At 45.5% G+C, this 20387-nt stretch overlaps 2 protein-coding genes across 6 annotated transcripts in view; one reads left to right on the plus strand and one right to left on the minus strand.

Moving 5' to 3' along the window:
- The window catches only part of QNG1 (Q-nucleotide N-glycosylase 1), a 55454-nt gene extending 45878 nt beyond the window's left edge, over positions 1-9576 (minus strand). Inside the window, exon 1 of one of the 5 annotated variants that reach the window (XM_056537187.1) lies at positions 9442-9576. The gene's annotated coding sequence lies outside the window, so the exon portion shown is untranslated. Of the gene's footprint in view, positions 1-1663; positions 1682-4075; positions 4159-9441 lie in introns of those variants that run through there. The other 4 variants (XM_056537190.1, XM_056537186.1, XM_056537188.1 and 1 more) reach the window with 4 other exon arrangements.
- The window catches only part of ORC2 (origin recognition complex subunit 2), an 81766-nt gene continuing 65593 nt past the window's right edge, over positions 4215-20387 (plus strand). The window contains exons 1-6 of the mRNA XM_056537185.1: positions 4215-4345; positions 12039-12140; positions 13469-13618; positions 13715-13801; positions 16497-16589; positions 16687-16715. Coding sequence (XP_056393160.1) covers positions 12047-12140; positions 13469-13618; positions 13715-13801; positions 16497-16589; positions 16687-16715 — 453 coding nt within the window. The 5' untranslated portion in view covers positions 4215-4345; positions 12039-12046. The remainder of the gene's footprint in view (positions 4346-12038; positions 12141-13468; positions 13619-13714; positions 13802-16496; positions 16590-16686; positions 16716-20387) is intronic.

Genomic DNA, 20387 nt, shown 5'->3' on the forward strand with positions numbered 1-20387 from the left:
TTAATAAAGGTCATTTAACCCCTTCCCTAATAAAAGTTTGAATCACCCCCCTTTTCCCATAAGAAAAATAAAACAGTGTAAAAAAATAAATAAATAAACATATGTGGTATCGCCGCGTGCGTAAATGTCCGAACTATAAAAATATATCATTAATTAAGCCGTACGGTCAATGGCGTACGCGCAAAAAAATTCCAAAGTCCAAAAAAGCGTATTTTGGTAACTTTTTATAACATTAAAAAATGAATAAAAAGTGATCAAAAAGTCAGATCAAAACAAAAATCATACCAATAAAAACTTCAGATCACGGCGCAAAAAATGAGTCCTCATACCGCCCCGTACGTGGAAAAATAAAAAAGTTATAGGGGTCAGAAGATGACATTTTTAAACGTATAAATTTTCCTGCATGTAGTTATGATTTTTTCCAGAAGTGCGACAAAATCAAACCTATATAAGTAGGGTATCATTTTAACCGTATGGACCTACAGAATAATGATAAGGTGTAATTTTTACCGAAATATGCACTGCGTAGAAACGGAAGCCCCCAAAAGTTACAAAATGGCGTTTTTTTTTCGATTTTGTCGCACAATGATTTTTTTTTCCGTTTCGCCGTGCATTTTTGGGTAAAATGACTAATGTCACTGCAAAGTAGAATTGGCGACGCAAAAAATAAGCCATAATATGGATTTTTAGGTGGAAAATTGAAAGGGTTATGATTTTTTAAAGGTAAGGAGGAAAAAACGAAAGTGCAAAAACGGAAAAACCCTGAGTCCTTAAGGGGTTAAGGACGAAGGTCATATCTGTATGTCCTGGTTCCATTATCGGGCTTTAAATTCGGTGGGTCCCGACTGCTATCAGCAGCCAGGACCCAGAGTTAATGCTGGGCAACGCCGATCAGGCCGATGCCCGGCAATAACTCATTAGACATCGCAGAGTCTAAACCAAAAGTAAAATGATCCTGGCAGCTCATCGGAGCTGATCAGGACCATTGCAGTAAAACAGCAATGTTTCGATCAGCTGAGAGGACATCGAGAGGGGCCTTACCTGCCTCCTCGCCATCCAATCGGTGGCCTGATGCTCCCAGCCAGCCATGCAGGCTGGAGGAGCAGAGCACCGATAACACTGATCAATGCTATGCTATAGCATAGCATTGAACAGTGTATGCAATCGAAAGATTGCATGGTATAGCCCCCTATGGGGACTAAATATATAAAGTGTTAAAAAAAAAGTTTATAAAAGTGAATTAACCCCTTCCATAATAAAAAAGTGTAAATCACCCCCCTTTTCCCATTTTTTAAATAAAATAATTTTATAAAAATAAAATAAAAAATTAAATGTAGTACCTCTGCGTGCATAAATGTCCGAACTATTAAAATATAAGGTTAGCTAAACCGCATTTTCGAGGATGTACACGGAAAAAATATCAAAGTCCAAAAATGTGCATTTTTGGCCACTTCATATACCATAAAAAAAAATTATTAAACGCGATCAAAAAGTCCCATCAAAAGAAAAATGGTACCGATAAAAACTACAGACCACAGCGCTAAAAATTAGTGCCATATGCGGAAAAATAAAGATATAGGGGTCTGAAGATGACAATTTTAAACATACTAATTTTGGTGCATGTTGTTAATTTTCTAAAGCAGTAAAATAAAATAAAACCTACATAAATTGGGTATCCTTGTAACCGTATGGACCTACAGAATAAAGAGAAGGTGTCATTTTTACCTAAAAGTCCACTGCGTAGAAACGGAAGCCCCCAAAACTTACAAAATGGCTTTTTTTTTTAATTTAATTTCACCCCACAAATAATTTTTTTTGTTGCTCTGCAGATTGTTATAAAATAAGTGATGTCATTATAATGAACAATTGGTGATGCAAAAAACAAGCCCTTATATGGGTCTGTAGGTGCAAAATTGAAAGAGTTATGATTTTTAGAAGGGGAGGAGAAAAAAACTAAAGTGTAAAAATGAAAATTGGCTGGGTCCTTAAAAGAGTACTCTGGTGCAGACTACTCCTGCTCCGTCCTGCAAAATAAATGAAAATGAACCATCACTCACCTTCCTGGGTTCCCACGGAGCGCCTCTACAGCTGATCGGTCCGCCAGTCCATCTTCTTCATACTTCCGTTGAACGAAGAGTCACATGGCGCATGAGCATATAATGTCATCCATTTATCCAAAGAAGACGAAAGAAAGAAGCGGTTCACTCACCAATCCGTTGCTGTGCTCTAGTTTCGATAAAGTAGTTACATTGGCAACATATGGTTAGATGGAACGGCAGGGCAGGAGGTGTTAGGCTGGGTTCACACTACGTTTTCTCCCATACGTGAGCGCATACGGCAGGGGGAGCTAAAACCTCGCGCTCCCGTATGTCACCGTATGCGCTCCCGTATGTCATTCATTTCAATGAGCCGGCCGGAGTGAAACGTTCGGTCCGGTCATTTTTGCGCCGTATGCGCTTTTACAACCGGACCTAAAACTGTGGTCAACCACGGTTTTAGGTCCGGTTGTAAAAGCACATACGGCGCAAAAATGAGCCGACCGGACCGAACGTTTCACTCCGGCCGGCTCATTGAAATGAATGACATACGGGAGCGCATACGGTGACATACGGGAGCGCGAGGTTTTAGCTCCCCCCTGCCGTATGCGCTCCCGTATGGGAGAAAACGTAGTGTGAACCCACCCTTACAGAGCCCCGTCCAAAGAGACAGTGCCGTTTCACGCCCCCTGGGCGTATCTTCAGGCCCGGAATAGGCCAGTTCTGAGCCTGAAGAAACGCCCAGGGGGCGTGAAACGGCGCCGTCGCTTCGGACGGGGCTCTGTAACACTTCCTGCCCTGCCGTTCCATCTAACCGTATATTGCCAATGTAACTACTTTATCGAAAATAGAGCACAGCAACGGATTGGTGAGTGAAGCGCTTCTTTCTTTCGTCTTCTTTGGATAAATGTTTTATCGAACTTCCATAGCGTGAGCACCACCGTCCCTCCAGCTAATGTGAATGAGTGCAATACCCACTGATGGCAGCATACATAGCATTGATTCCCTGAGAGCAGTGCCAGGTGTTCTGTTTGCACCCAGTTTTTAATATCCATTTTTGAACCGTTATTACTTCTGAGCATGCTCAGAAGGAGTAAAATCAGCAAACTCATGCTGTGCTGCGGGATTACTACTACTCCCATCATGGAGCAGACTTGTTTCCTTGTTGGGGGTAGTAGTTTCCAGGTAGTCTGCGGAGGCTTGATTAATTCTTGTACTACTACCCCTATCATGGAACAGAGTCTGTTCCATGTTGGGGGTAGTAGTACAAGGGCTGAGGAATTGATAACACCGGGTCTCATGTCTGAGACCATGTACGATCAGAAGTTATCAACCAGGGGAGCGGGCAGCATGCTCCTTAATCCTGCGATGTAGATCATGTGTGTGATTTACTATCATTTTCAAATACCCAGGTGGGAGCCCTGAATGGCCGGTACTGAGGGGCCATTCAGGGCTCCCAGCTGGGTTTTTAAGGTCATTAGCTAGGATTGTAATATCGCACTACACTGGCAGCTGGGGAAGCATTGCACTGCGTTCCCCAGCTGCCCTGAAGGAGGGCAAGATTTTTGGTAGTGCAGCAGTAGGGGCACTAGCAATGTATAATGCCCCTCTCCCCCACTGCACTAGCTATGTATAATGCCCCCGCAGCGCTTACATGTCCCCCCCAGCGAGCGCATACATAAATCCCTCGCAGCGCTATCTGTGAACAGTATACTATCAGCAGCACATCATGCTGCTGGCCGAGGAAGGCAGCGCAATGCCGCCCGCTTCCCGGCCAGCAGATGCGCTGCTAATAGCGTACTATTCACAGATAGCGCTGCGCGGGACAGAGGTGTATAGACGCGCTGCAGGGGGACAGATATATAGTGATATATATCTGTCCCCCAGCAGCCTAAGGGGTTAACAAATCTCTCCACCAAAGTCATCTTCTCCTGCGCCTGTGCAGCGTCACCTTAACACTCCATTAGCATTCCAACAAATCTTTTACTATACTGTACACAGCAGCACTGCACCATCACAAATAACACTAGAGCGCTCACCTGCGCGACCCGAAAATATGACGCCGCCCACAGACTGCACGTGTCTACAAACCACGCCCCCTTGCGTAATGACGCAACCTTCTCGGACAACGTATGCTATGATTCGTTCTCGCAGTCACCTGCGTTTTAACAGAGCGTTCCTTTCTATTGGCTGGACGTGGAAGTGTATGATGATTGGCCTCTGTAATGTTAGTTTTGATAGCTGATTGGTCCCTCTTGGTCACAGCCCGGTGACAGCTAGCTGGCGGGAGACGAGGCACAGCGCGATCGGTAACGAGATGACTTTATAATGCTTTTATGTTGTTCTTAGGGTTGCCACCCTGCCGGTATTTTACCGGCACAGCCGGTATTTTCATCTACATTCCGGGCTGTGCCGGTAAGTTTGGATGAAAAATACCGGCTATGCAATGGCCGGTATTTTTCATTCACTGACAGGGGTGGACGGAGCAGCATCCCCAGAAGAGCACTTCTTTCATGACCTGCCGTACAATGCCCAGGTCTGACACCACCAGCCTGTGACAGGGAGAGCTCCGTGCGATGACAGGAAGAGACTGTACAGTGCTGGGGAGGGGGCGTGCACCTCCTGTCTCCTCTCTCCCCCTCCCCCGCCTTCTCTCTGCCCCGTGCAGTCTTACAACCCTCCATAGGCAGAGCAGGGAGGGGAGAGGCCGTGTATTCTGTCTCCATCTGCTGCGCAGGGCGGGTGAGTGTCTGTATGTATATATGTGTCTGTGTGTATATATGTGTCTGTGTGTATATATGTGTCTGTGTGTATATATGTGTCTGTGTGTATATATGTGTCTGTGTGTATATATGTGTCTGTGTATATATGTGTCTGTGTGTATATATGTGTCTGTGTGTGTGTCTGTGTGTATATATGTGTCTGTGTATATATGTGTCTGTGTATATATGTGTCTGTGTATATATGTGTGTGTGTGTGTGTGTGTAGGGGGGGGGGGGGGTAAACTGCCTAATCTGGGGGACAACTATGCTGCCTAATCTGGGGGACAACTATGCTGCCTAATCTGGGGGACAACTATGCTGCCTAATCTGGGGGACAACTATGCTGCCTAATCTGGGGGACAACTATGCTGCCTAATCTGGGGGACAACTATGCTGCCTAATCTGGGGGACAACTATGCTGCCTAATCTGGGGGACAACTATGCTGCCTAATCTGGGGGACAACTATGCTGCCTAATCTGGGGGACAACTATGCTGCCTAATCTGGGGGACAACTATGCTGCCTAATCTGGGGGACAACTATGCTGCCTAATCTGGGGGACAACTATGCTGCCTAATCTGGGGGACAACTATGCTGCCTAATCTGGGGGACAACTATGCTCCTAATCTGGGGGACAACTATGCTGCCTAATCTGGGGGACAACTATGCTGCCTAATCTGGGGGACAACTATGCTGCCTAATCTGGGGGACAACTATGCTGCCTAATCTGGGGGACAACTATGCTGCCTAATCTGGGGGACAACTATGCTGCCTAATCTGGGGGACAACTATGCTGCCTAATCTGGGGGACAACTATGCTGCCTAATCTGGGGGACAACTATGCTGCCTAATCTGGGGTACAACTATGCTCCTAATCTGGGGTACAACTATGCTCCTAATCTGGGGGACAACTGGGGTACAACTATGCTCCTAATCTGGGGGACAACTGGGGTACAACTATGCTCCTAATCTGGGGGACAACTGGGGTACAACTATGCTCCTAATCTGGGGGACAACTGGGGTACAACTATGATCCTAATCTGGGGGACAACTGGGGTACAACTATGATCCTAATCTGGGGGACAACTGGGGTACAACTATGCTCCTAATCTGGGGGACAACTGGGGTACAACTATGCTCCTAATCTGGGGGACAACTGGGGTACAACTATGCTCCTAATCTGGGGGACAACTGGGGTACAACTATGCTCCTAATCTGGGGGACAACTGGGGTACAACTATGCTCCTAATCTGGGGGACAACTATGCTGCCTGATCTGGGGGACAACTATGCTCCTAATCTGGGGGACAACTATGCTCCTAATCTGGGGGACAACTATGCTGCCTAATCTGGGGGACAACTATGCTGCCTAATCTGGGGAAAAACTACCCGACCCTCCACAATATTTTTAGTTTCTAAATGTGGCCCCATGGGATAAATAATTGCCCACCCCATTCCTCCTCAACCCCTGGACATTCCTTAACCTGGAGCCGCCCGGGGAAAGGAGAAAGTGAAGACAAGAGACTGGTGAGACCTCTCTGCAAAATTGTGTATTTAATGCAGTGTTTCCCAACCAGGGTGCCTCCAGCTGTTGCAAAACTATTACTCCCAGCATGCCCAGACAGCCTTTGGCTGTCCGGGCATGCTGGGAGTTGTAGTTTTGCAATAGCTGGAGGCACCCTGGTTGGGAAACACTGATTTAATGTGTGAAACTATCTGCTGCGCTCTGTATCTAATCCTGTCATGTGCGATACTGTCTGCTGCGCTCTGTATCTAATCCTGTCATGTGTGATACTGTGAGCTGAGCCTGTATATCCAAATCTGTCGTGTGATACTGTCTGCTGAGCCTGTGTATCTATATCTGTCATGTGTGATACTGTCTGCTGAGCCTGTGTATCTATATCTGTCATGTGCGATACTGTCTGCTGAGCCTGTGCATCTAAATCTGTCATGTGTGATACTGTCTGCTGAGCCTGTGTATCTAATCCTGTTATGTGTGATACTGTCTGCTGAGCCTGTGCATCTAAATCTGTCATGTGTGATACTGTCTGATTAGCCTGTTTATCTGACGTTGCGCAGGGGGACGTCACTCGTCATCAGAGAGAGCCAGCGTTGCTGTCGTGCACCACCACTACCGCCGCCGCCGGCATAAATAGGGTTTTGGTAGGTATTCTCTAAATGTAAATTTTTTTGTGCGATATAGGAAAACTCCCCCCGCATATATATTGTATCCATCCCATCCCCCATGCCATTTCTTAAACCCCCCTCCCATCCCCCATGCCATTTCTTAAACACCCCTCCCATCCCCCATGCCATTTCTTAAACCCCTGATCCCTCAGCCCCTGTGCAATCTGGCCCCTCCCCTTTTGTAGCTCCACCCCCACATAGCCACACCCATGACCGGTATTTTTCTGAGGGAAAGGTGGCAACCCTAGTTGTTCTGGCTGTGACAGGTTAACATGTTACTAACACTTGGTGCTGCAGCTGCTCCTCAGTGTGTACAACATTAACCCCCTATAACTTTTTTTATTTTACCGCATACGGGGCTGTATGAGGGCTCATTTTTTTGTGCTGTGGTCTGTAGTTTTTATCGGTACCATTTTTTAGATCGGACCTTTGATCGCTTTTTATCATTTCTTTTGATCATTTTATGAAGTGACCAAAAATGCACATTTTTGGAATTTGGTATTTTTTATGTGTACACCATCGACCATGTGGTTTAGCTAACCTTATACTTTAATGTTTACGCGTGTGGTGATACCACATGATTTTGATTCGTTATTACATTGTTTTATTAAAAAAAAGGAAAAAGGGGGTGATTTCCACTTTTATTATGGAAGGTGTTAATTCACTTTGGTAAACTTTTTTTAAAAAATTTTTTTAGCCCCCATAGGGGGCTATACCATGCAGTCTTTTGGTTGCATGTACTGTTCAATGCTATGCCATAGCATAGTATTGATAAGTGTTATCAGTGCTCTGCTGCCTGCATGGCTGGCTGGGAGCAGCAGAGGACAAATTGGTCAGTGAGGAGGAAGGTAAGGTCCCTCCCATCATCCTCTCAGCTGATCAGGACATTGCGGTTTCACTGTGATGGTCCTGATCAGCTCCGCTGACTGCTGGGGTCATTTTACTTTCGGTTTAGCCGCTGCAATCAACTTTAATCGTGGCATCTAGGGTTAACGCCGGGCATTGGCCTGATCGGTGATGCCAAGTGTTAATCCTGGGTCCTGGCTGCTAATAGCAGTCAGGACCCACTGGATTTGAAGTGTGCTCAGCTCGTGAGCACACTTCAAACCCCGGTAACAGGACCAAGGCGTACAGGTACAGCCTGCTTTCTTAAGGACTGGGACACAAGATGTGTACCTGTATACCCTGCGTCCTTACTGCAGCGCAATATACATTTATCCCCTATCTACAAGATAGGGGATAAGTGTTTGATCGTGGGGGGTCCAACCGCTGGGACTCTCCCTGCGATCTCCCTAACGGGGCACCGCCATTAGCGCTCATAGTGAGTGCTAAGGCGCGTAGCGTCGAACTAGAGGTCGACGGTGATGTCCCGTCTCCTCCCTGTCCCAATACAGTTCTATTGGGGGAGGCACGAATGCTGCCTCCCCGCCTCTCCCATAGAGATGTATGGAGGAGGCGTGCCGGCCGCAACATCATGCTGCGGCTGGCACGCCCTTCACGGGACAGCCGCGGCCCCGTACAGGAGATCACGGGCGGTCCCAGCGGTCGGACCCCCCGCGATCAAACACTTATCCCCTATCCTGTGGTTAGGGGATAAGTGTTAATCATGCTGCAGATGTCCTTTAACAAGTTAAAGGCAGTCCTATGAAAATACATCATAGTAGCACATGCAGTTTGCCATAAGGCGACTCAGCTATGCTATATTTCTGTGCTGTACATTATCTGGAGTACACACTTACATATTTTCTCATATATTTGCACACACTGGATGCATACACCCAGTTTTTCTCTCTGTAATATTTAATGTGACTCCAGCTGTTGCAAAGCTACAACTCCCAGAATGCCCAGACAGCCTTTTGCAATGATGGAGAAAAGCCTTATGATGTATGTTAGATACTCTGTACATTAATAAATAGTAATTGGACTGCATGTGGTTTAATGTACATTAAGGGTAGGGTCCCCTGTAGCGCTTCTGCATCAGATTTCATGCAGTGGATGCGCTGATGGCAGTCACGAGTGATCTCTCCCTACGGCGGCTGGGTAGCTTTGTGTGTTCGCTAGTAGAAGCGGTTTCCCCTTAGCAGATGCGCCATGGTAAATCTGCCGCTACAACGGCTCACAAAGCTACCTGGCCGCTGCAGGGAGCTCTCTTGTGACTGCTGTCTGCATATCTGCAGCCTCATATACGCTGTGGATGCGCTACATTTGACCCTACCCTAAAGGGAAACAGTCACATTGTAAATTCTGTCCATTCTACCACCATCATGTTACAGAGCAGGATGAGCTGAGAAGATTGATATATAGTTTTGTGCGAAGATAGTATAACTTGTACATTTATTGATTTATATGAAGAGTCCAGTGGGTGGTCCTAATCAGTTACTAGAAGTAAAATAACAAGCGCTCCATAGGGTAATAATGATGATACCCGGTGTGAGAGATGAAATAGATAACTGCTCACCCTTGGTGGTTGTGTAGATTCACACACAACAATGATAAAGGCACAAAAGATGGTAGGTGGTCTGCTGCCCTCCGGTGAATAGTGGTAAGGGATAAGAAAGGACGGGCTTCAATGAAGATAAACGGCTCACACGGCGCTGACCGACCAGGACACGATGTGGAGGGAGATTTATCAAAACCTGTCCAGAGGAAAAGTTTGAGTTGCCCATAGCAACCAATCAGATCGCTTCTTTCATTTTTCAGAGGCCTTTTAAAAAATGAAAGAAGCAATCTGATTGGTTGCTATGGGCAACTCAGAAACTTTTCCTCTGGACAGGTTTTGATAAATCTCCCCCATGGAGGATAAAAGTGGACTTTAGTAACCAAGATGCAACGCGTTTCGGTTATCTTCATTGAAGCCCGTCCTTTCTAATCCCTAATCAGTTACTGACAGTCTTCCCTGTAGGAGTATGTATACACAGAGAACTGTCACTAATTAGGATCACCCACTGGACTTAAATCTTTTCCTACAGAATTATGGGGAAGATTTATCAAATTATTTGTAAAGGAAAAGGGGTGCAGTTGCCCATAGCAACCAGATTGCTTTAAAAAAAAAAAAAAAAAAAACCCTCTGAAATAGGTTTACATAAATCTCCCCCTATACAGTGACCCCCCGACTTATGATGGCCCCGACATATGATCATTTCAACATATGATGGCCTCTCAGAGCCCATCGTATGTTGAAGGCAGCATCGACATATGATGCTGCTGTGTGTCGGGGCCATCGTACAAACAGCTATGTGACAGCGCTGACAACTTCAGCAACTGACAGATAGTTGTTTAATGTGCCCGTTCTGCCTCCTGTTACTCACATGCTGTTCTGCTCATACAGGCTTCCACTGTGAGCTCCGTGTAAGCCCCGCCCCCCAGTGCAGCTATAGCCAATAGCCTGCAGCATCTTGCTGCAGGCATCCAATGAGCTGCTGGCTGCCCTCCCCTTCCTTTCCTATAGAGCTGTAGTCGGCAGGATGGTAATGGAGGACATTCTGTCCACCCCTGAAGGTATTTAAAGAGCTGTACAGTACTGTATGCGATGTCACACATCACATACAATACATATACACACTATACACCCCATACATCAATGTTTCCCTATCAGTGTGCCTCCAGCTGTTGCAAAACTATAATTCCCAGCATGCCCAGACAGTCAATGGCTGTACATGCATGCTGGGAGTTGTAGTTGTGCAACAGCTGGAGGCACCCTGGTTTGTTAAGCACTCCCCATACAATGGTCATCCCAGAACCAATTAGCAGTTTCCCATAGAGATATGTATTCAACATACAATGGTTCCGAGGCCCCAGAACCAATTACCATTTTTACATAGACATATGTACTCGACATATGATGGTTTCAACATATGATGGTTCTCCTGGAACCAATTAATATCATATGTTGAGGGACCACTGTATATTAATCTACTCCCTCCAACTGACAGACTGCATCTTCAGTGTGACAGGCTTCCTTTCATATCCAGCTTTCTCTGAATAATTTCCTCCTCTTGTGTAAGGGTGCATTCACACTTCGTTGGGGGAAGGGGGAAGGGGGGAGGGGAAAACCGTGTGCTCCCGTACCCCAGCCGGACTGGCGCTGAAACCCATTTACTTTAATGAGCCGACCGGAGTCAAACGGTGACTCTGTTCAGCTCATTTCTGCCCCATATTTGGTTTTGTGACCGGACCTAAAACCATAGTATACTACAGTTTTAAGTCCTGTCAGGAAACCGCATACTGGTCAAAATGAGCCGTCCGGAGTCATCGTTTGATTCCGGCTGGCTCATTAAAATAAATGGATTTCCGCGCCGGTCCGGCTGGGGTACGGGAGCGCATGGTTTTCCCCTCCCCCAGCCGGATCCGGCACCCCCTACAGTGAAAACGTTGTGTGCACGCACCCTTAGGCTGGGTTGACACCACGTTTTTCAAATACGGTAACCGTATACGGTTTTCCGCAAAAAAACCTATATGACCGTATGCATAGAGAATGCATTGTAAACCGTATTCCAAATGTTGTGTACGCTTGCATCCGTTTTGCCTCGGATACGGTTTTGCCGATTTTTCAACCGTAGGCAAAAACTCTGTCGACCACGTTTTTGCCTCCGGTTGGAAAACCGTATGCGAACCGTATGCGGTTCTTTTAACATTGTTGTCTATGAGAATCGTACACAGAATTTCAGAATACGGTTGCATACGGTTTTTCTAATCCGTTTTTGGAGTTGACACATGCGCAGATTGGAATTTCAATAGAACAATAATAACTTTATTAAATTGCTGGAAAACTAATTCCAACAAAATAGCAAAACCGTTGGCAAAAACTGATGCAAATGGATAGAACCGTACGGGGAAAAACCGTATACGTTTTAATTTGGAGTCATATGGTTGTATACAGTTGCATCTGGTTTTTGCCATACGTTTTTTAGAGGAAAACCGTATACGGTAACCGTATTTGAAAAACGTGGTGTGAACCCAGCCTTACTCTTGTTCTATCATCTTCCACTACTGTTATTTATAATTGTACCATTTTAGGTAAATATTATGATTTTGTTGCAACTGTTTCTGTTGCAGAGCAAGCAATGAGTTCTGACACAGAAAGGGGGAGCAGGAACCTCCAGGTGCAATTTGTACCTGATGAAGATGTCTTGGAACATATTATCGATAAGCAAGAAGGTGGGTGACTCTTATAGCGTGAGGATGAAGTTATGAAATGTGCTTTATGGTCCCTGCCCTGCAATTTAACATAAAGGCTACAAACTCCAGAGATGGGTGACAGTCTTTGGATGTACTTGGGCACTAATAACAGGTTATCACTTTTTGTACCTAATAGGTAATAACTGATAAATTGGTGAGCGTCGAGCAGCTAGAGTCTTAATAATTGAGTACTGTGCTTTATAATGGGGGTCCCCTGATTGAGTGAAGCAGCGGTGGATCATGTGTGCTGCTGCTTTATTCACGGTTCCTGTCACTGCAGAAGACAGATGGGTACAGCACTCGGTTAAATGCAGCAGCAATGCAAGTCTGTAAATCTGTGTGCAGAAGAAAAGAAGTGTCTTATGACTTCTTGAGCTGAAATCTCGTCCTGACTACTGGATACGCCCCAGTCATTAGGGCCAGATCTGTGTTCAAGTGCAGCAAAACCCATGGTATACAAATTGAAAATTCACAGAAGAGATCTATAGGTTTCTGAATTTACTCTTAGAGGGTAGAGTAGACAAGGGGCCTACTATAACTTTTACCCCATTATACCGAAGTTAAAGGGGTACTCCGCTGCTCAGCGTTTGGAACAAACTGTTCCGAATGCTGAAGCCGGCGCCGGGAACTCGTGACGTCATAGACCCATCCCTCGTGACGTCAAGCCCCGCCCTCTTAATGCAAGTTTATGGGAGGGGGCGTGACAGCTGTCACGCCCCCTCCCATAGACTTGCATTAAGGGGGCAGGGCTGGGCTATGATGTCACGAGCTCCCGACTCCAGCGTTCGGAACAGTTTGCTCCAAAAGCGGAGCAGCCCTTTAAGCAGTTTCAAAAATGTAAAAAAAAAAATATATATATATATATATATATATATATATATATATATATATATATATATATAAATAAATAAATAAAAAATTTGTGCTTGTAGTTTGGAGAGTGATTTCAATAATCACTTTATATAATAGATTTTATGGAATTTCCCATACCACAAATAATGTAATTATGTACTCTGGCCTTATTCATCTGAAGATGTGTGATCGCGGGGGGCCCTGCTGCTGGGCGCTTTGTCCAAGATGTGCCCCCCCCCCCATTCATGTCCCATAGACATGAATGGAGGGGCCGTGGCGTCACGTCTGAGTCTTGAAGGCAGCGTCTGGCACAGAATACAGGGGGCTCCACAGAGATTGCGGGGGTCCCCAGCAGCAGAACCCCTGTGATCACACATCTTATCCCCTATCCTTTGGATTGGGGATAAGATGTATAAGGCCAGAATACCTCTTTTAAGCTGTAGCTTTCATTTCAGGCATCAGACTTAGAAACAGCACCACTGCCCAGCGTCTTAATAATGTGAAGGACTTGACAAAGAACATTAATGAACAGTATGCAGATGATGAAACGTTGGAGGTTTGGAAGGAAAAGGATTATGTGGATGTTTTAAGAACAGATGCTGAAGGTATGTTAAACAAGTGGCAATAAGAAATGGTGTTTTTGCTTTCTTGCTCCATTGGGTTCTGATAAATATGATAACTCGTTTTATTTCTCATTGCAGATGTCTTGCAGGATGGACATGGAACGGGAGGTGGTGAGGTGTATTCTTTCCAGACAATAAAGCGTTCCAACAAGATGGCACAACTTGGTAACCACCTGTGTCGTTTTTTAACTCTCTTATTATGAATGTACTTCAATTTCTGCATAGATAAGATAGAGAAGATAAACACATTGCAAAGTTATTTTCTAGCAAGCCCAGTGCATAGAAAAGTGCATAGATATCGATCCCTGCGATTATCTTTTATCTTGGGGCTCTATAACGCCTTGCTATCTTTTCATCCAGTGGCAGGATACGGGTGAAACTAAAAGTGCTGTCCCGTTGCTCAAGACTGGCGCTGATACTCGCGTCATCAGACTGACTGATATTCAGTCCCCAAAGTCCCATAGACTTGATTGTGCTTGTAGTTTCACCAGTTTCCTGCCACCAGTTGAAACAATAGTAACTCTTTTAACCCATTAAGGACCAGAACCATTTTGGCCTTAAGGACCAGACGAATTTTATTTTGGCATTTTCGTTTTTTCCTCCTCTCCTTCTAAAAATCATAACTCTTTTATATTTCCATCCACAGACCAATTGTACTTTGTAAATACATCACTTATTTTACCATAAAATGTACGGAGCAACCAAACAAATATTATTTATGAGGGAAAATTGAAAAGAAAACTGCGATTTGGGAGGTTTTGTTTTCACGCTGTACACTTTCCGGTAAAAATGAATTTTTTTTTTTTTATTCTGTGGGTCAACACGATAAAAATGATACCCATGTTATATGCTTTTCTATAATTGTACCACTTAACAAAATTAGTATGTTTGAAATAGCCCTATTTTGACCACCTTTAACTCCCTAATTTTTCCATATATGGGGCGGTATGAGAGCTAATTTTGTTTGCACCATTATCTGTAGTTTTTATCAGTACCACTTTTGCTTAGGTTTAACTTTTTATAAATTTTTTTATTCATTTTTTGGCAATAAAATGTGACAAAAAAAGCAGCAATTTTGGAATTTAAATAATTCAGACTTTTATGCATGCGGCGATACCAAATATGTGTATTAATATTTATTTTTTTTACGCTTATTGGGGGGTAAAATGGGAAAAATTGATCTTTTACTTTTTCATTGGTGGAGGGGATTTTTCAAATTTAAAAACTTAAATTTTTTTTTTTTTTTTTTACACTTTAATAGTCCCCCATAGGGGACTATTTATAGCAATCATTTGATTTCTAATACTGTTCAGTGCTATGCATAGAGCATAGCACTGATCAGTGTTATCGGTGATCTTCTGCTCTGCTCGATCTCAGACCAGAGCAGAAGACCCCGGGAAATGGCCGAAGCCAGGTGAGGGGGACCTCCGGCTGCCATGTTGGATGATTGAATACCCGTGGCAGCGCTGTGGACGATCCGATCATCCATTCAAAGTGCCGCACTGCCGCAGATGCCGTGATCTGTATTGATGACGGCATCTGAGGGGTTAATGGCGGACATCCGCGCGATCGCGGATGTCCGCCATTACCGGCGGGTCCCTGGCTGCTGATAGCAGCCGAGACCTGTCGCGCATGACCCGAGCACCGGTCCGGTGCTCGCGGTCATGGCAGCACGTAAATGTACCTCGTCACCATGACGTACATTTACATCCATTGTCATTAAAGGGTTACTCCGGTGGAAAACTTTATTTTTTATTTATTTATTTTTTTAAATCAACTGGTACCAGAAAGTTAAACAGATTTGTAAATTACTTCTATTAAAAAATCTTAATCCTTCCAGTACTCATTAGCTGCTGAATACTACAGAGGAAATTCTTTTCTTTTTTGAACACAGTGCTGACATCTCTGTCCATTTTAGGAACTGTCCAGAGCAGCATATGTTTGCTATGGGGATTTTCTCCTACTCTGAACAGTTCTTAAAATGGACAGAGGTGTCAGCAGAGAGCTCTGTGTTCCAAAAAGAAAAGAATTTCCTCTATAGTATTCAGCAGCTAATAAGTCCTGGTAGGATTAAGAATTTTTTTTAATAGAAGTAACTTACAAATCTGTTTGTTTAACTTTCTGGCACCAGTTGATTAAAAAAAAAGTTTTCCACCAGAGTACCCCTTTAAAGCAAACTTCCCAGGCTTCATAGCCTAAAATACCTGGGTTCTGCCATGATTCCACCCCCTAGGCACTTCAGCCTCGTTTGCATATTAAAGGGGTAATTCACTGCTCAGCATTTGGAACAAACTGTTCCGAATGCTGGAGCCGGCGCCGTGAGCTCGTGATGTCATAGCCCCACCTCCTCAATGCAAGTCTATGGGAGGGGGCGTGACTCTGTCACGCCCCCTCCCATAGACTTGTATTGAGGGGCGGGGCTTGATATCATGATGGGGAGGGGTTATGACATCACAAGCTCCCGACTCCAGCGTTCGGAACAGTTTACCAAAAAAGGTTTCTCTCTCACCGATGGAGAGGACTATTGAAATAAAGGTATGTCTGAAATCCTAATAACTAGCCCTATGTAACCATGTACTTATTTACAACCATGTTTTCCTGCTGACAGGTCTGCTTTAATGCCATCTGTAATTGTAACTATTTCCACAGTCCATAGACAGACTGGTCTGAAATAATCGGTAGCCTGCTGATGGCCTACATTGGTGGTGTTGGGAATGTCTTTTGTCTGCACACTTCTTTTTCTAGCTGACTGGTAGCAGGAGTCTTCTATTTAATGAGATTGTAGGACTGAATTCTTACAACTTTTCTTTGCAAAGGTGCTTAATGATGAACATACATTTATTAACTTACATTCTTTCAGCTTCTGAATTGGCCCGAACACCTGGTAAGACTGTGACGTTCTCCACCAGTGATGGACCTCAGGAAGCCATTAGTCCACCCGCAAGCAGCAAGAGTAGGTTACTCCATTCTATTATTGTAGGGGTGGAAATGGCTTGCAGACCAGTCAGCAGATCTCATGGCTAAGTAGTGTTCTTTGTTTAATTTTACAGAACAGTCCACCAATAAAACCCCATCGAAGGTAAGAACTGAGCTGCCATATCTAAAGTGGGAAGCTCTAGCAGTCTTTAAAACTTGTGTAAACTTCTTTTTTCCTAAATATAAAGTGTAGCTCTGCTTACACTAAAATTTCCTTTTTTGGGTGTCAGAAATTGTCTTCAACTTTCGCTTTATAAAACACTGCAAAAATGTTAAGAAACAACTGCAAGTACCGTATTTATCGGCGTATGACACGCACTTTTTAGGCAAAATTTTTTAGCCTAAAGTCTATGTGCGTGTTATACGCCGATACACCCCCAGGAAAGGCAGGGGGAGAGAAGCCGTCGCTGCCCGCTTCTCTCCCCCTGCCTTTCCTGGGGTCTAGAGCCCTGCTGCTGGCACTTCTCTCCCCCTGGCTATCGGCGCCGCTGCCCGTTCTGTCCCCCTGACTATCGGTGCCGGCGCCCCATTGCCGGCGCCGATAGCCAGGGGGAGAGAAGCGGCGCCGACAGCCAGGGGGAGAGAAGGGGAACCCATTGCCGGCGCTGCTGCCCCGTTGCCTCCCCCCATTCCCGGTGGCATAATTACCTGTTGCCGGGGTCGGGTCCGCGCTGCTGCAGGCCTCCGGCGTGCGTCCCCTGTGTCGTTGCTATGCGCTGCACGGCGCGGCGCATGACGTCAGTGCGCCGCGCCGTGCATAACAACGACGCAGGGGACGCACGCCGGAGGCCTGCAGCAGCGCGGACCCGACCCAGGTAATTATGCCACCGGGGATGGGGGGAGGCAACGGGGCAGCGGCGCCGGCAATGGGTGCCGCTGCCCCTTCTCTCCCCCTGGTTGTCGGCGCCGCTTCTCTCCCCCTGGCTATACACGCGCACACATGCACCCTCATTTTACCATGGATATTTGGGTAAAAAACTTTTTTTACCCAAATATCCTTGGTAAAATGAGGGTGCGTGTTATAGGCCGGTGCGTAGTATACCCCGATAAATACGGTATATAATGTGGCATAGCTCAAGTGTTTGAATGATCCAGCATCTTTACCAAGAAACATATTGCAGTAATCTCGACTACTTCTGTGTATTGCATGCTAATTGTACCTACAATATATGGATTGCTGCAAAAGTTTGTCATGCTTTTTAATAAATTGTCATCTGTTTGCACATATTATATAAAAAGTGATCATTTATGTAGAATGCTTATGGCTGGCTGCCTACAGTTTTTTTTCCAGTGTGCTGCGCTGACATTTTGGACTTTTTGCCATTTCTTTTAGTACATACAGACTTCCTTGATGATATGCAATAAGTAGGGTCTAGTGACTAGTTAATTAGCTGCCTATACCCATTTATTAAAAATTAAGGTTAGACTCTAGTCTAACCTTAATTTTTAATAAATGGGCATAGGCAGCTACCGTATTTATCGGCGTATAACACGCACTTTTTAGGCTAAAATTTTTAGCCTAAAGTCTGTGTGCGTGTTATACGCCGATACACCCCCAGGAAAGGCAGGGGGAGAGAGGCCGTCGCTGCCCGCTTCTCTCCCCCTGCCTTTCCTGGGGTCTAGAGCGCTGCTGCCGGCCCTTCTCTCCCCCTGGCTATCGGCGCCGCTGCCCGTTCTGTCCCCCTGACTATCGGTGCCGGCGCCGATAGCCAGGGGGAGAGAAGCGGCGCCGACAGCCAGGGGGAGAGAAGGGGCAGCGGCACCCATTGCCGGCGCCGCTGCCCCGTTGCCTCCCCCCATCCCCGGTGGCATAATTACCTGAGTCGGGTCCGCGCTGCTCCAGGCCTCCGTCGTGCGTCCCCTGCGTCATTGCTATGCGCTGAACGGTGCGGCGCATGACGTCAGAGCGCCGCGCCTTTCAGCGCATAGCAATGACGCCGGGGACGCACGACGGAGGCCTGGAGCAGCGCGGACCCGACTCAGGTAATTATGCCACCGGGGATGGGGGGAAGGCAACGGGGCAGCGGCGCCGGCAATGGGTGCCGCTGCCCCTTCTCTCCCCCTGGCTGTCGGCGCCGGCACCGATAGTCAGGGGGACAGAACGGGCAGCGGCGCCGATAACCAGGGGGTGAAAAGGGCCGACAGCAGCGCTCTAGACCCCAGGAAAGGCAGGGGGAGAGAAGCGGGCAGCGACGGCCTCTCTCCCCCTGCCTTTCCTGGGGCTATATCGGGGTATACACGCGCACACACGCACCCTCATTTTATCATGGATATTTGGGTAAAAAATTTTTTTTTACCCAAATATCCTTGGTAAAATGAGGGTGCGTGTTATAGGCCGGTGCGTGGTATACCCCGATAAATACGGTAATTAATTTGGCACTGGTGTATATTACTGTGCCTCTACACCTCTTGCCTGACATGGAACATCAGTTTCAGAGTACGTAGAAGAGGTGCTATTATGTTCCTCTTCCTCCTGATCTGACCTTCCAAATTGACAAAGTTTAGATTATAGGAATGTTTATTTGTATGTAGTAATAGAGATTACCACATACAAAAATCAGTCCTCAAGGGACAGAAAGAGAGAGAAAAAAATTGAAATAAAAGAATAAAGAGAGAGAGAAATATAGAAAAGGGGAATAAATTAATAAATCAGTATGGTTATAACAATAATATATGAATAAACTGTTAGGTTGAATGTTATCTAATAAAACTAACACATCTGGGCAGGGCCCTTGCACCAGATGTGAAATACTGTAAAAAATGTATGTAAAACTAATATATGGAGATATATATAAACAATATATATCTCAACCACCTTTTGTATAAATATAGTCCTATTTAGCAAAAACAAAATAGTCCAACAATAGTAGATAGCAGCTTGCGGAGCAGTGTGGCCAGGAATAGTGTCTGTATATTTGGAGTAGCAATACAGTGTTTGCTATAGTTCAATATATAGTGTGACCAGCAATCATGTCCCTATTAACGGAATAGTAGCACAGTAGGAGAATGTTCGTAGTACCTGCAGTCCGCAAAGTGTAATCGTTACTCACGGTTTGTAGCCGGCTTCCTCGCAGCTAATGGTCTCGTCAGTTAGGACAGCGTTCGGCACTGGCACGGAGTTGCGTCCGGCCCTTGATGTAAGCAGGTGAGTAAACTTGATTGTGGTGCGGTCTTAAAAGTGCTGGTGCAGGTTGGCACGGATAGGCGTCCGGCCGAGTTGGTTCTGTATAGCGGGCAGAAGTGAATGATGCGGCTTTCGGCGTCCTCGTGCTGGATCGCGCGTGCGATCTAAAGGTGGTCCGTGAGATAAGGACGCAACTCCGTGCCAGTGCCGAACGCTGTCCTAACTGACGAGACAATTAGCTGCGAGGAAGCCGGCTACAGACCGTGAGTAACGGTTACACTTTGCGGACTGCTGGTACATTCTCCTACTGTGCTACTATTCCGTTAATAGTGACATGATTGCTGGTCACACTATATATTGAACTATAGCAAACACTGTATTGCTACTCCGAATATACAGACACTATTCCTGGCCACACTGCTCCGCAAGCTGCTATTTTGTTTTTGCTAAATAGGACTATATTTATACAAAAGGTGGTTGAGAGATAGATAGAGAGATAGATGGACATATCTCTCCATATATTGGTTTTACATAAAAAATCTTTTTTACTTTATTTCACATCCCTGCCCAGATGTGTTAGGTTGAATTTTATCTAATAAAACTAACAATTTATTTTATCTATCTTAGATTCAGATTTATTCATATATTATT

This window comes from Hyla sarda, chromosome 8, assembly GCF_029499605.1.
Source record: "Hyla sarda isolate aHylSar1 chromosome 8, aHylSar1.hap1, whole genome shotgun sequence".
Taxonomy (NCBI): domain Eukaryota; kingdom Metazoa; phylum Chordata; class Amphibia; order Anura; family Hylidae; genus Hyla; species Hyla sarda.